At 44.4% G+C, this 16,037-nt stretch overlaps 1 protein-coding gene across 1 annotated transcript in view; it reads right to left on the bottom strand.

Annotated features, from left to right (window-relative positions):
• The window catches only part of crb1 (crumbs cell polarity complex component 1), a 97,158-nt gene that overhangs the window by 45,797 nt on the left and 35,324 nt on the right, over positions 1-16,037 (bottom strand). The window contains exons 6-7 of the mRNA XM_041208748.1: positions 11,284-12,246; positions 7,604-8,154 (exon numbers count right to left, since the gene is read on the bottom strand). Coding sequence (XP_041064682.1) covers positions 7,604-8,154; positions 11,284-12,246 — 1,514 coding nt within the window. The remainder of the gene's footprint in view (positions 1-7,603; positions 8,155-11,283; positions 12,247-16,037) is intronic.

Genomic DNA, 16,037 nt, shown 5'->3' with positions numbered 1-16,037 from the left:
GAGTCCAACACTCCAGCAAAGTGCTATGTCGGTATTTAACACCGGCTGTCACCACAACATTTTATTTTTTAAAATTAAGAGTGAAAAATAAACATCTAATTTCTGTAATTATGGGCATAATCGTCACAAATTTGCACTTAGTGCAGTAGCAGGCAGTACCCAATGGCCACAATGACAGGTTTTCAAGCTGTATTGTTCCAAACCCCCCACGTTATTTATGCGTTCCTGGGAAACATACCATTTCCAAAACCTCGTCGCTTCATCATGCTGGGCGCCATAGTTAAAGTCCAGCCACGGACACCACATCCCAGTGCTTCCAGCCCACGACTGCTGAAAGGAAGATGTCCATGAAAGACAAGAAGACTGCAGCCCCCAGATTTAACGACATGTCAGTGGAATGCCTTTTGGATGACATGGGAGGACCACCAGGATGTCCTCTACTCCCGTTCTGGCTGCAGGATGGGCAATGGTGTGACCAACCAGGCTTGGGAGGTGGTGGCAGCTATGGTCAGCGCCAATGCCTTTCAAAGAGGATAGCCACCCATTGCCGCAAGAAGATGAATGATCTCCTCTGTTCGGCCCGGGTAAGTCACTCTTCTCATCACTTTCGATCACACACTCACAAACCCATCACACATCCACAGGGATCTCACTTACTGCCAGTTCAAGGGATATCACCATTCATTCTCTCACAGACACTGTCATTGTCCTCAGCCTGTCCATGGGACACTCACCACCCACACATGCTAGGCATACTTATCATCTAAAACAAAAACAAAAACAGAATTACCTGGAAAAACTCAGCAGGTCTGGCAGCATCGGCGGAGAAGAAAAGAGTTGACGTTTCGAGTCCTCATGACCCTTCTGCCGATGCTGCCAGACCTGCTGAGTTTTTCCAGGTAATTCTGTTTTTGTTTTTGTTTTGGATTTCCAGCATCCGCAGTTTTTTTGTTTTTATACTTATCATCTAGTCTGGCAGGCGTGCTGCTTACTCTCTCCATCTCTATTCATGCAGGACAAGCTGGCACACAACAACAGGGAGAGGTTGCAGACTGGTGGAGGAATGCCTGAAATCAAGGTCTTCATGGGCTTTGAAAACAAAGCCATCCAGCTGGTCGGTGACAATCTGGACCGGTCCTGTGCTGACAGTGAAGTCGGCGGTGCTCTACCAAGTGAGGATCCAGCAGTGCAACATCCATCAGACAAACCTGCTATGAGTGATGTGTCCCTGTTTCACAGGCCACTGCCATGCACTAATTATCTTTCCTTGCTTCTGCAGGCACCTCTAGGAAACAGCCAATGGACTCCATGACATTCATGGGGTCCTCCAATCAGGCCCTGAAGAAACTCTGAAGAGGAATCTGGAGGCAGCCTCCTTGAAGTCCCATTACAGCACTCACCCATTCCCTCCACCAGTGCAAAGAGAGACACCTCATTGGCACCTAGCTTTAGAATAGCCTCGGGATCACAATCTGGTGAGAATATCGCGCTGTCTGATCCACAGCAAGTGACAGCAAGGACTTCCCTGGCGTCCAAAACTCGGAGGACTGTTGGAGGCCAGAAATTTGCTGAGTCCGAGTCAGATGACGAGCCTCTGGACTCGGTCACATCACAGTTGCTGGAGCTGCAAAGGCAAGCTCGGGAACATCAGGAAGAGATGTCCGCTGCACTCCTCAGATTGCATGGCACGATGGAGGAATCGGTCCACCTTCATTCTGAGGTGATAGCATCGGCATGCCAATGCACCAAAGTCAACACTGGTAGGATGGCGGCCAGCATAGAAACCTTGGTCCAGGGCATCGCTCCTGCACTGCTGCGTGGGCTCAACTCCATTGTAGGTGCCATAGTTGGTCTCCAACAAGGTGTAGGCGAGAGGGGTGCTGAGCAGTTCGATCTCACTCCAGCTACCCCTTCTCCTCAAGGAGTCAGCCTGGGGCCCTCAGGCACTCATAGGGAGGAGGATCAGCAAGTGCATACTCCAAGGCCATCCACCCAGGTAACTCCAGGAGTGTCCAGTCCATCCGAATCCCCTATCCTTGTGGCCTCAGCAGCTCAGCTCCAGAGGCCGAGGGGGGTACCACTGCCACACAGCAGGACCCCGAAAGCGGGCTGGGGTCCTCCAGAGGACGCCCGCCAAGGTCATCACAGTCAGTGATCAGGCTGCCTCCGCCTCGTCTGTGGATGTCCGGGAGCACCAAGGCACGGTTAGGGAAGTTAAGAAGAATTGGTTGCACAGCCTGGGCATGGGTGTTAATTACTTGTACATGTGTTAATTACATGAACATACTGTTCACTATTGTCAATAAACTCCCCAGAACGTCTCCCTGCCTGTGGCTCCTTGTTCTGATGAGCAGTGTTCGTGTCACTCAGATGTGAAACCTTTCTGCACAAGATAAAGGCAGGTGTCTCAGTCCAGGGCCTCTTCCCTGTGCTTTGTACATCCTTCAGACCAAAATGATGGTCCGGCCTCACACTCCCTGGACACATTACTGATGCCTGTACCTCGAGGGTGCTTGCCATTGCTGCTAGAAGGTTGTGGGCAGGCGCCACAGAGTTCCTTCACTCTCTCTGTGTGCTCTCAGCACCTTTAAGGTGGGGCTGGCCCCCATCTCTTCAGCATCTGTGGCCAGTGACATTGTGCTCCCGAAGGGCTCAGGTGCTGAAGGCAGACAAAGGATCAGATGCTTCTAAAGTTTCATGCCTGTGTCTCTATGATATGACCCTGATCAAAGAGCGCAAGCGAGCTGCCCTCAGCCAGCCAGGAGTCAGACATCCTCAGAGGCTATGTGAAGATCTATGAAGTGTCCTCACTGCATGTCATCATCATCCTCCTGCAATCGAGTGACTATTAGTCACACTATATAGACACGCTGTGTTCCATGACGGGAGCATTATCACAGAGGGTATTTGCACTGCCATAAGCCAGATTGGAGTCAAATATTCATAGATGCAACGTGAGGATCTATGGGATCTCCTCTTGCATGTTGACATCATCCTCCACAAACCCAGCAGCTATGAGGGCCTCTCGAGTGCACCTGCCTTGTTTAGCCAGTATGAGGGCCTCATCGCCATCATCGTTGCCTTCAAGGGCCTCCTCACCCTCACCTCCGTTGGCAGCATCCTCGATGGAGGATACCTCCAGCTCCTCCATCTCCCCCTCAGCCATTTCCTCTCCCTGTTGCAGCGCCAGGTTGTAAAGGGCGCAGCAGGTGACGACGATGTGTGACACCCTCTGTGGAATATATTGCAGAGCTCCACCAGACCGGTCCAGGCACTGGAGCCTCATTTTCAGCATCCCGATGGTTTGCTCCACCAAGTTGCGAGTTGCAGCTTGAGCTTCGTTATACCTTCGCTCTGCTGCAGTCTGAGGCCACCACAAGGGTAGCCATTGTCCCTGAGGAGCCATCCCTGCAGCTTCTGTGGACCCTGGAAGACTTCAGGGATCTGTGATCAACTGAGGACGTGGGAGTCGTGCACACTCCCTGGAAACCGTGCACACACCTGCAGGATGTGTTTTTAGTGGTTGCACACCAGCTGTGCATTCAGCAAATGGAATCCCTTGCAGTTGATATAGTTGACCACGTGTTGCGACGGTGACCTGAGCATCACGTGAGTGCAGTTGATCGCACCCTGTACCTGTGGGCAACCTGAAATATGGGTGAATCCAATCGCTCTTGCATCCTGGTTGTCCTGGTCCCAGGAGAAATGCATAAAGTTGTGTGCCCTCGCAAAGATGGCATCCATGACCTCATGGATGCATTTGTGGCTGGAGGTGTGATATCCCACAGAGGTCACCTGTGGAGCCCTGAAAGGAGCCACTGATGTAGAAATTGAGCGCAGTATCACTTTCCTGGCCACTGGCAGTGGATGCCCTCCATGTCCCTGCAGCGCCGAATCTTGCAGCAGGTGGCAGATGTGACTGATCAGTTCCCTAGACATATGCAGTCTTCAGTGACACTGGTTCTCAATCATCTGCAGGAATGAAAGGTGGCGCCTATGGACCCTGGGTGTCGCTAGGCGCTGACCAGTGACGGCTTTCTGTGGCTCTTTGGCGGTGTGTGCGGGAGTCCCAGCAGCCCCTTCTTCTAGAGGGTGCTTCTCCTCCCTCTGTGCAGCCAGGAGCCTCAGTTGCTCTCGCCTCCGTCGTCTTCGCTCTCTGTACGCCTCAAGGCATACAGCTAGTTCACCAGGCTCCATGATCCTGAGGTACTCCTCCTGCAGGTTGAAAGAGAGAGACATGAGGGTTAGCATGGGTGCACTCAGAACCCATCCTGGTTAAGTGTGAAGGCCCCTTAATGCTTCCCAGAGAGCGCTGGCCACCGCTTAAATGGCCAGAGATTAGTGCACTGCATGATTGCCCGAGATCCCACCCACTTCCTCCCCACACCACCCAACCGATTGGCAGCAGCTTTGTCCACTGCTCTGCGTGCTGTGCTCTCAGCTCAGGCGCAGGCATTCTCCTAATCCACACCGCAAGGCTGCACTGTTAGCTTGAACCACCGGGGATACTAGTCCAAACCGGGATGCTGACATTGCAAGGGGCTGTGAGTGCCACCACCAGTGACTGCTCCATGGCCAGTTTTAGCAAGGAGATTGTATAACACGCTCAGTCGTCCAACTGTTCTGCAGTCCACTAAAACACTCATTAATTTGCAGTCTGTGCGCAAGGGTTGGAAAGTACTCTCGCCCACCCCGAATGCTTGTACACTATATTCAACTGCAAGGCAGCCTTGCCCACCCCACAAGTTGCCACAACAGCAGGGCTACCCTTGCTCCCCCCACCACAAGTCGCCTCAACCGCAAGGCGGCCCTTGATCGTCCCCCCCCTCCCCCAAAATGTACCTCAAGCTTGAAGGCCAACAAGCAACCCTGGCAAGCGCCGCACGTCATTGCTGCGTTCTCACTCCGAGTTCCCCTCAAAGTGCAGCCCGCCATGTTGCAAAACGCACGGACGTGCTTTCCCGCCGATGTGGACAGACGATCCGGGGGGGGGACCGATTCCGGTGGGCTGGCCTAATAATGATATGCAGATGTATTGCAATGAGGTTCCCCATGTCCAACGGCGGGAAACGTGGCCCAGCTGTTGGCAGGCTGAGCGAATGATCGCAAACTGATTTCATGTCGTTGTGAAACCGATTGCGCCATATTGTCCACTGACGCCAGCCAACACGTCCAACGCTGGCACGGAAAATCCTGGCCCATGAAAAGTTTTACAGCTACGATGTGGTAAGATGGATGCAAATAAGAGATTTCCTTTAAGTTTTGTTCCAAAGCTTTTTAAAACAACTGGTGCTGCATTTTCTCATCTGTGAAGCAGGATGGTGAAGGTCCAAGCGCTGAGAATACAGTAATAATCATCCTTATTTTCTGTAAAACCTTTAAAGCTTGAGGGTAAAGCATGAAGTAACATGTTGATTGGTTTTATTGTACTGATAACTCCATTTTACTGTCTGTTCCCCATAACCCTTGACTTCCTTGTAGATCAAAAAATCTGCCTAATTCAACCTTCAATATATTCAATGACCCAGCCTCCATTGCTTTCTGGGGAAGAGAATTCCAAAGACTAACGACCCTCTGAAAGAAGAAATTCCCCCTCATCTCTATGAGGGGAAACATCCTCTCACTATTTACCCTGTCAAGCCCCCTCAGAATCTTCAATAAGATCACCTCTCATTCTTCTGTGCTCCAATGAGTTATAGGCCTAACCTGCTCAACCTTTCCTCATAAGACAACCATATTTCTCACATTGAAATGTAATATGTGGGGTCAGGAGTTGCACCATTTGGTATTGGGGGCAGATGGCGTGCATACATGAGCAGGTTTCCTCCTACACCTTCCAGATCCTCCGACACTATTAGTACTGTGGTGGGTGGCGGGGTGGTGAGTGCTGGGGATGGAATATCTACCATTGCTGCAGTGGCATCTCCAAGTGAAACTGGAGCCAAAATGTCCAATAATTTGCTGAGCTGAGGATGATCCATGAACGTGGAGATTTTGACCTGACAGGGAAAAACAAGGAACGTAACATCCTAAAAAAATTACAAATTATTGTGATTGTTTGAGAAAAGTAAAAGACTCCCATTCAAAAACCCATATTGTTCCCTACACTGAGAGAAGCTTTGTTTGGAAGCCAATTGTTTAATATTTAAAAAGTCAGTGCCATTCCAGAAAGATCAGAACATCTTTGTAGAGAGTCTTTAGGTTTATTGATGAAGAAATTAAAGTTCTACAAAATTCCCCAGGAGACAAATGCACCAAACATTCAAGATCAAAAGTCAATCCAATGCTAGTCAATGGCTATTTTTGACTCAAGATTCATTTCTGATTCATGGCATGGAGGTGAAATACTCAGAGAGCTTAGAGAAAATAAATGGCCCAGATCTTCCGAACAACAGATGGTCATAATCCAGAGGTACCCTGGAAGATGCGCTGAGGAACCCCTTGGAAGCCCCAATGCAAGAACTCCTTAGCAGTTGCCTGGAAGTTTCAACTTCCGTTGGGCAGTTACCCTGCCTCTGGAACCCTCCGAAACTCTAAGTTAGAGTCAGACTCTTCAGATTGTTCCATCTCACTTACCAGAATAGTTACCTGGGAAAAGTTAGAAGAATTAAAACCAGTTCTAACTCCAGGGTAACTATACTACTGACCCCTGACACCCTACTGGACCCCTCGACTACCCTCCAACCCAACTACCCTCTCCGCCCCCTGCGGCTACCCCCTTCCCTGACTACCCTGGACCCCCAACTGCACCCTATCTCACCCATCCCCTGACTATATCCCCCACCCCCCAGACTACCTTCCCGACTTCCAACTACCTCCCCAACCCGATTTCCCCCTCCACCCTGGCTACCACCCCGACCACCCAACTAAACCCCTCAAACCCTGAATTACCCCCCGACCACCTGACTATCCCCCCACGTCCTCGACCATCCCCCTGACCACTCTACTAACCCCCTCAACCCCCGACTACCCTCCTGACCACCCGAATTCCCTTGCATGTTCCCCTGAACCATCCGACCCCCCACCCTATCCCCTCACTCACTTACCATATAGACTTACATTCTCTCCGTAGCTTCTCAAAGTGGCTGGGCCATTTAAACTTACCGGTAGACAGCAGCTAGTACTGATGGCAGCTAGGGAGCGGTGTATGCTTGGCTTCCCTCAACACCCCTACACTATAAAGGAAGGAATCAAGGAGCAGGTATGCTCCAAATTTCTCAGGAGGCCCAGTTCGGAAGACTGAGTGAGAAATGCTGAGCTCTGCTTGCAAGGTAAGCAAAGAGGAGCAGAGTGACAAGCCAATGATGATTGCCACTCCTGGAAAGATTTGGCCCAATATATTTTAATGTAGAACAAATTCCTCTATTTATAATCACTCCACTTTTCCTATTTATTTTATGTCCCTCTGGTACCTTTTGGGGTAGAGAGCAGTCTGAATGGTGGGCTCTGTCTGCGCCACTTCATGACAACTACCTGTTTTGTATGTGAGGTTATCGCATTCTGCTGATTTTCATTACAGTCTATTGGTCTCTTATCGAATATGCATGTGAACAGATAAAGCATGCAGTTAATTTAGAAGTGAGTTGAAAACAGTATACTGTACCTTACATGCATTGTCATCATTGCAGCCACTTGTTATATTTACAAGTGTCCTGTTACTGTAAGAATCCTGAGAAACACCAAGGGGATAAAACTCCAGTCTTTTATTGTTGATTTTTAAATCCTGGATACATCCTTTAAAGTACCTGCCATCATGAACTGATTGCAGCTGATCTGGCAGGCCTCCAATATACGCCACATCACCGGCTTGAACTCGAATTGGATGAATATGAGTCTGACCAACCACCTCTCCGGAATGAACAAGTTCCAATTTGTTTCTCTTTATCTTCACTGTTATTAAATGAAAAGGGCTGTCAGTTGTGAAGTGACCGCCCGTGAGGGGTTTGGACAAGTGAGATTGGACAACGATTCTGCCAGTGTCCAACCCTATTTGGAGATACTGAGCACGGCTGTTCTTTAGGACAAATAACAGACCATTTGGTTTTTGTGTGCGAATGAACATTGATATCTCCACCTCTTCACCCGGATCATCATCAATGATAAACATAGCATAGCCTTTAGAATCTTCATGACCAAATCTGCCTGGTATTATTTCTATAAAAGGCAAAGAAATTTGATTATCAACCTTGTTAAAAACAATGTATTACTTATAACAGAGTTTTTAAAAAGTATTGAAACATCCCATTATATTGGGGAAAATTTTGGCTAATATAACATTGTGAGTAATTTGCCTGACTATTGTAACTGGTTTTATACAAATGAACCTTCAAACTATTCTTAAAAAGCTTTCAATGATTTCTGCAAAATGGAAGTGAAGGGTTTGATGGCCTATCAAAATGAATTTAACTATCTCCAAATTACTTAATACCTCAGTATTTATATCAAGAAAACTGGCTCACCCACTAGGAACTGGGAATTTCCTTATAACAGCTCCAGCTCCCCTATCTTAACTTCGCTGAAAGAGCGGCGGAAAACCCGGTGGGGGTTTGACTAGGAGATGACATTGGGTGGGTGCAAGAGACATCAAAGCCACCCATATCATCAGGTTGAGGCCTGGGCTATTTTAATCCCTGGGCCTCATTTACAATCAGTTGTCCAGTTACCTGTCCAAAATGGGTGGAAAGAAATAGCTGCAGCTTTGAGCAAATGAAAATGGTGGTGGTGGGAGAGGTGCTGGGCATGATGGTAATTCAAGCAGAGGTTGGGGTGGTTGGAAATTGAGTCTCTTTGGGTAAGTGAGAGTGATGGGGGTAGCCCAGGGAGTCAAGAGAAAAAAGAAACTTTCTTTTTGGAGTCCAGAAGAACATTCCTGCCCCTCCACATGCAACTCAGATAAGTTTCAGGCTTACATTGAAGGATCTTCTCTTCTTTTCCAACAGAATTTACTGAGTGGAGCATCCACAATAGGTTCCTACTCAATAAGTCCTTAAAATGCCATTGGAGTCCCAATGTTGCTTCAGTTCACAGTGTATATCAATGATTTGGACTCGGCTCTAGAAGGACTGATGTCAAAAATTGTAGGTAAAACCGAAATAGGTGGTATAGTTAATATTTTAAAGGCCAAAGGAAATTATAAAGGGATATTGATAAGATGGGAATGAGCTAAGGAATGGCAGATGAAATTTCATATAAGCATGAGATGATACTTTTTGGTTAATACAGCAGCAATTATGCACTGAATGGAAGTAGCTCAAAGCTGTGGAAGCACAAAGGAACTTAGAGATATAGGTCCACAGAATATTATCAGGTTGCTAATGATGTAAAGAAGCTAATAGATTCTAGGATTCATCTCAAGAGGTTTAGAATATAAAAGCCAAAAGCTAATGATGAGCCTATATAAAACCTTAATAAGGCTTCAGTTTTAGTACTACATGCAGTATTGGGCTCCACACTATGGGAGGAATATTAAGGCTTTGGTGAGGTTACAATGCAGATTTACTTGGACACTCCTCATGAGGAAGTACAAAGAAAAACTTGAAAAATCTGATCACTCATTAGAAAAATATAGATTACAGGGATGATATAACAGAACTATTTAAAGGATGAGACAGCTTGGGTGGCAGCAGACTGTTTCCCAAAGTTGAGGGGTCAAAAACCAGACCATAGGTACAAGATTAGACGCAATAGATTTAGAAGAAAGCAAGGGAAACATCTTCACACAGGGAGCTATGAGACCTGGAATTAACTTTCACGGTGAGTGGTTGAAGCAGAACTGACAGCATTCAAGGTTAGAAAAGGGATCGAAGGAATAGATGGAAAAGGACAGATAAACTGAATTAGAACTATTCGTTTACATGGAGGGTAAACATCTGCATGAGCTCATTGGGCCGAATGTCTTTTTCCCTGAGTAACTTCTATGTATTTCTATGATGTATTAGGACCCCAATTTGCATCTGTTGACAGGGCTCCTGCTTGTATCTGATGGGCACCTTGGCCTTCAAAAAGAAAGGCACAGTTAAAATGGTGGCAGGAGGAAGCTGAGTTGGAAGAATGCAGTAAGTCTTTGCACAGCTATTTTAACTATGTGCTTCCTCCATTCCCACTATGAGTGGTAGGTTAAAATCCCCATCCAGAATCAGCAATAGAGCAGCAGCAGGTCTGAGAACATTCTCAAGCACACATTTCAACTCCACCGGAGTGTAAAACAGGTTTAAAAATGTTTGGATCTTCTTCACACCTTTGAAATCTATCTGCACTTCATTTAAATATTTAGACAGCTCTGCTGGTATTACCAACGCTCACTAAATCTTTACATTTTAATTGCTGGGAGAAGTGCTGTACAATGAATGGTTACATATATGTGCAGAGCTAGGTAGGAGAATGGCAGTAAAACCTGGGTACCCTTGCTGCAGATATTAATTTGAATCAGGCAAATGCAGCGTCAATCAATGAAGACTTCAGTGTGGAACCACTGTGCAGGGGTATGAAGGACACTTTATATTCCTTTCACTGAGCAGATCAGGGATATTCGCACTGACGCACAGCTTAGAAAGCAGTCTGCATGTAGCAGAAACATACTTAATTGAAATCTAAAAGGATATAACGAACCAACAAGGCATTCACTGGTCTTAGACAGTAGTGCAAAGCTGGCAAGAGTGTATTAGCAGCCTTCTTAACACTCTATCCGATTTTTCTTTTTGACCAAAGTCAATAAATAAATCAGGTGAAACAGTGGGCTGACTCACTCTCGTAATTTTTGCTCTGAGACCTAAGATCAGTTTATATGCCAAAGATTCTCACTGTAAACTGAGCAGGTTTTTCTGCCCTTTAGTAAAGTCAAAAGGCTAGAAGTCAAAAATTGTAATATAGACATGAAAGGCTACTAGAGAATGGACAAAATTTATAAAAGTAAATATAATTACTATAAAGGTGGTACAGAGAAGATTTTATAATTCCAAATAATATATTCAATTGCAATTAATTCAGATGCAATTGTTTAATTATAAATTTGAAACAATTCTGGTCATGGCTTTGTAAGTCAATTTATTGCTGACATCACGTAGTTTTGTAATAGTTTTATCATTAATCTAAAATGATCAAAGAAATATTAAGGTATTTTACATTGAAATGAGAATGTTTATGTTGCTTTATGATCTGTTTTAGTAATTACTCAACATTAAACCATTCACTTAAATTTCAGTATTTAAATAACAGTTAAAGTAACATATCCAGTGAAGACATTTTACATCAAAGACAAACAGAAATATTATTTGGGCTAATTACCTTCTGAACAGTTAAATCCTATGTATGGTCGGAAACATTCACATTTGTAACTTAGCCACAAGTCAATGCATTGTCCCTTGCTCTGACATGGGTTCCTCCGGCACCATTCATTCTTGCTGCACCCTGGTTTGACATTCAGTGCTGAGTCAACTGAAAGATTTTCTACATCAATTCTTTGCGAATCCACCTCCACATCCTGGAGGCAACCAATAAAATAAGACCGAGGCTGGATGACATTGGTGCCTTCCGAAAAGTGTCCGTACTCATTTTCTGTGCTCCCAAAGAAGGTGTTCTCAAATGCAGAAGCAAGTTGGCCACTTTCTAGCCCAACAAACTTTTTGATCTCACATTCTTCTGAGCATGAATCTTCCAGTAGCTTGACAGAAAAGTCATTGCTGAATATCATTTCCACAGTATGCCAGTCACCATCATTTACATTCTTAAAAATCTCAAGACCTGCAACCAGCTGGTTTCTTATTTGTAGAGATGCAAATAAATGCCCATTGAGCACTTCCAATTTCATAAATGTATCTTTGTTCCCTCTATGAAATATAATTGCACTAGACAGTACAGTTCTGCACCTTAGGAATACACGGTAGACAAATTTATCCGTTGACTCTTCATGCTTCCTGGCACTTGCTGTTTTAAAATGAAGATATCCACCGACTGCAAAAGAGAAGGTTGTTGATAATTGACAGTTCAATCTAGTGTAACCGTTAGCACAGAGGCAATAGTGCCTATGTTGTGCATCCTTTAGGTAAGGGATACATGTCGCTCCGTTCTGGCATTCGTGGTTCTCACAGCCAGTCAGAATGTCTGTACAGTTCTTGCCTCCATAAAAGATTTCTTGTTCATTTCGTGCTGGGCAATGGCACATGTAGCTCTCCATGGTATTCTGACAAGTTCCACCATTTTGACAAGGATTTGAGTCACACTCATTAACATCCATCTCACAGCGTGAACCTTGAAAAGAAAGCACATACTTTTTTTTTCCCTTCTATTAATTTGTAAAACTTTTGTACTTCGTGTGCATCTCCTGAAGGCACCTTTTCTTCATTCTTTCATGGGATGTGGGTGTTACTGACAAGGCCAGCATTTGTTGCCCATCCCTAATTTCCCTCAAACTGAGTGGCTTGCTGGGCCATTTCAGAGGGTAGTGAAGAGTCAATCACGTTGTTGTGGGTCTGGAGTTGTATGTGGGCCAGACCAGATGAGGATGGCAGATTTCCTTCCCTAAAGGGCATTAATAAAGGGATGGGTTTTTGCCAAAATTGATGACAGATGTTATGGCCACCATTATTAAGACTAGCTTCATATTCCAGATTTATTAATTGAATTTAAATTTCACCAGCTGCCATGGTGAGATTTGAACTGATGTTCCCAGAGTAGGGGCCACTGGATTACTAGTTTAGCAACATTACCACACTGCCACCGTCTCCCCTTTTTCACATTTATTTCTTTACACATTTTAATTGTTGCACTTGCAACATCACTCTTAAGCATATCCTCCAGCTCACCAGTTCTATTGTACATATAATACATGCACACTTCATAACAATAAGAAGACTTAGTGCATAGACATTTAATAACATCTCAATAGGCCATATAACAACTTTTTCTTCTTATAGAATTTTACAATCTTTCTATGAGCACAGCATAAAATATTGCAGGAAGGATGATTCCTCTGTAATGAGGAAAAATGGCTGGTCACTTTATTTAAAGAATATAATTAGAAAAGGACAAGCTATTCTGCAAATACACAATGAATGAACTCCTTTTCATTGTAGTCAAAATGTTTACATTTTACCATCAAATAAATTGAAGTGTTAATGCATTTTAATTTTTAAATTTTGACATTTAACGGCATTACCATCACTGAATCCCCCACTATCAACATCCTGGGTGTTACCATTGACCAGGAACTGAACTGGACTAGCCAGATAAATACTGTGGCTACAAGAGCAGGCCAGGGATCCTGCAGTGGATAAGTCACCTCCTGAATCCCCAAAGCCTGTCCACATCTACAAGACACAAATCAGGAATGTGATGGAATACTCTCCACATGCCTGGATGAGTGCAGCTCCAACAACACTCAAGAAGCTTGACAACATCTGGGACAAAGCAGTCAGCTTGATTGGTATCTCATCCTCAAACATTCTCTCCCTCCACCACCGACAAACAATGGCAACAATATGTACCATCTACAAGATTCACTGCAGGAACTCACCAAGGCTCCTTAGGCAGCACCTTCCAAACCCACAACCACTACCATCTAGAAGGATAAGGCAGCAGACACATGGGAACACCGCCACCTGGAAGTTCTCCTCCAAGCCACTCACCATCCTGTCTTGGAAATTTATTGCTGTCACTGGGTCAAAATCCTAGAACACCCTCCCTAACAGCACTGTAGTTGTACCTACACCACATGGACTGCAGTGGTTCAAGAAGGCAGCTCACTACCACCTTCCCAAGGGCAATTAAGGTTGGGCAATAAATGCTGGCCTAGCCAGTGATGCCCACATCCCATAAATGAATAAAAAAATTGCGGCAGCACGTGCGTCAATTCTGTAAAATTTGTGATGGCTTTCCCATCAAATGATAATATGAAATTAACACAAGATGTACCTAAAGTGTCTAATGCTTCAGTGTAATTATAGTTCCTTGAGCTGTATTTACCTCCTGATTGGCAGGAACGGTTTACTGCTCTGCTCATTTATGATGGCACTTGTTATCTTGTTTACTGCACCCTGGAATTTGAGCCATATTTTTGATGTTATGCCTGTTATTTCAGAAGGTGGGGAAATATCAAACACTAGACCCACTTCATATTAAATTCAATTTATTTACAAAAGGATATTGTTTCCTCTTTTCTTATTTCCCATGGTGAATCTGTAGTTATTGCTTAAATTGTCATTAGTAGAATATTGAATGAGGAAGGCTTTTACAACTGTCGAGTCTTCAACAACACCTTGTACAGTTGGTCATTTGAGGTGATTTAGATCTGACTCACTTCTGCTGTGATGAAAATACCCCAATAAAAATGCTAGTTTCCTTGAGCAATTAGAAGAAACCTAGTTCCAATCAGGTCAAATTGTTTTTTAACAATTGTTCCTTTCAACTTTTTCCTGGCTTGTGTGACATTGTCGAGGGTTGTCAAGATATTGTTGTTCCACTGGAATGGACTGATAATTGCAACTCCAACATTGCATTTCCTCATTCACAGAAATGATCAACTTTAGCTCTAATTGCCCAGCCCAGTGCAACAACTGAAGGTCTGGGACCACCGCAAAACTCAAGCCCCAGGATCACCAGGGAAAGTTGGGCCTGGGTGAAGGAAATTTCTGGAATGCATTTCAACATTTGATGGCTAACTTTATATGTACACTTTCAGAATGATATTTCTGATTATGTAGAACATGCAGCACAGAATCAGGCCATTTGGCCCAACAGACCTATGTCAGTAATAAAAACAGAGAATGGTAGAAATGCTCAGCAGGTCTGGCAGGACCTGTGGAGAGAGAGAGAGAGAGTCTGAGCTATCATTTCATATTGATGTCTGATTGACACATCAACTCTGTTTCTCTCGATGCTGCCTGACTTGCTGAGTATTTTCAACTTTCTCTGTTTTATTTCAGATTTCCAGCTTTGCAATATTTTGCTGCTGTACTGGCCTATGCTGGTGTTAATGCTTTGCCTTAGCCTCCTCCCACCCTTCTTCAGCTAACCCCATCAATGTAGCCTTCTATTCCATTCCCTTGGTGTATTTATGCAGCTTCCCCTTAAATGCACCTGTTCAATTCACCTCAGCTATTCCTTATGTTAGCAAGTTCCACATTCTAACCACTCTCTCTAAGTAAAGAGTTCTTCTGAATTCCCTGTTGGATTTATTAGTGACTACATGAAATGTATATTCCCTAGTTCTGTTCGCAACCCCCCACCCCCATAGTGTAATTATAGTATAATTGTAGATTGACTTTCACACTTACCTACTGTGTTCATTCAGAAAACATCATAGGCACTGGCAGGAAGCAGTTTAAAACTGGTTAAGCAATTTGCTGTTTTTGTGAAACTTACTGTTGTTTTTGAAAACAAATGGAGAGTTTTTTTGGGGGGGCAGCGGCGCAGGGAACTAATAGATGTTGATTCACAGCTTGATTAGTTCATATTCACAGTCAATAAGGTATGAGAGTCAAACGTTCTGATTATGAACCATTTGCAGTTATTTGAGTCAGTTTTGAGTCGAGTTTTTTGGCCGAACATAATGTGGCACAAGCTACTTGAGAGACTTTATTATATACATTGATACATTTAAAAGAGTTGGGGCCCGATTTTATCTCTGTGAAAGTAGATGGGTTTTGAATGAGTTAAAATCGCCTCTGGTTTTTTATCTTTAAATTCGACTACATCACAGAGTTTAATACTCCCCTTGAAATGATTATCCTTTAAGTCTGGGGAAAACCAGTTGGGGATATGTGCGCAGGGCAGCTTATTACAATTTGCTTCACTATTCTTTGTACAAAAGTGATATTCTAAAGAAATATAAATAGTTTTGATAAACATGATAAACATGACAATTTGCAGGGGAATCTGCACACAGGAAGTGACGCATTTGATAGCTTCCATTCTAAAGGGACAGCTGCTCAGTGGATTGTGGAGATTAGTCTATTATTGGTTACACTGCATAAAAGACAAATATCTTGGTGACTCTTGATTATGAGCTTAACATCGTTGTTTGGAAAATTAATTGAAGCTAA

This window comes from Carcharodon carcharias, chromosome 16 (assembly GCF_017639515.1).
Source record: "Carcharodon carcharias isolate sCarCar2 chromosome 16, sCarCar2.pri, whole genome shotgun sequence".
Classification (NCBI taxonomy): domain Eukaryota; kingdom Metazoa; phylum Chordata; class Chondrichthyes; order Lamniformes; family Lamnidae; genus Carcharodon; species Carcharodon carcharias.
The sequence above is the reverse complement of the archived record's forward strand: the minus strand, read 5'-3'. Positions and strand labels throughout refer to the sequence as shown.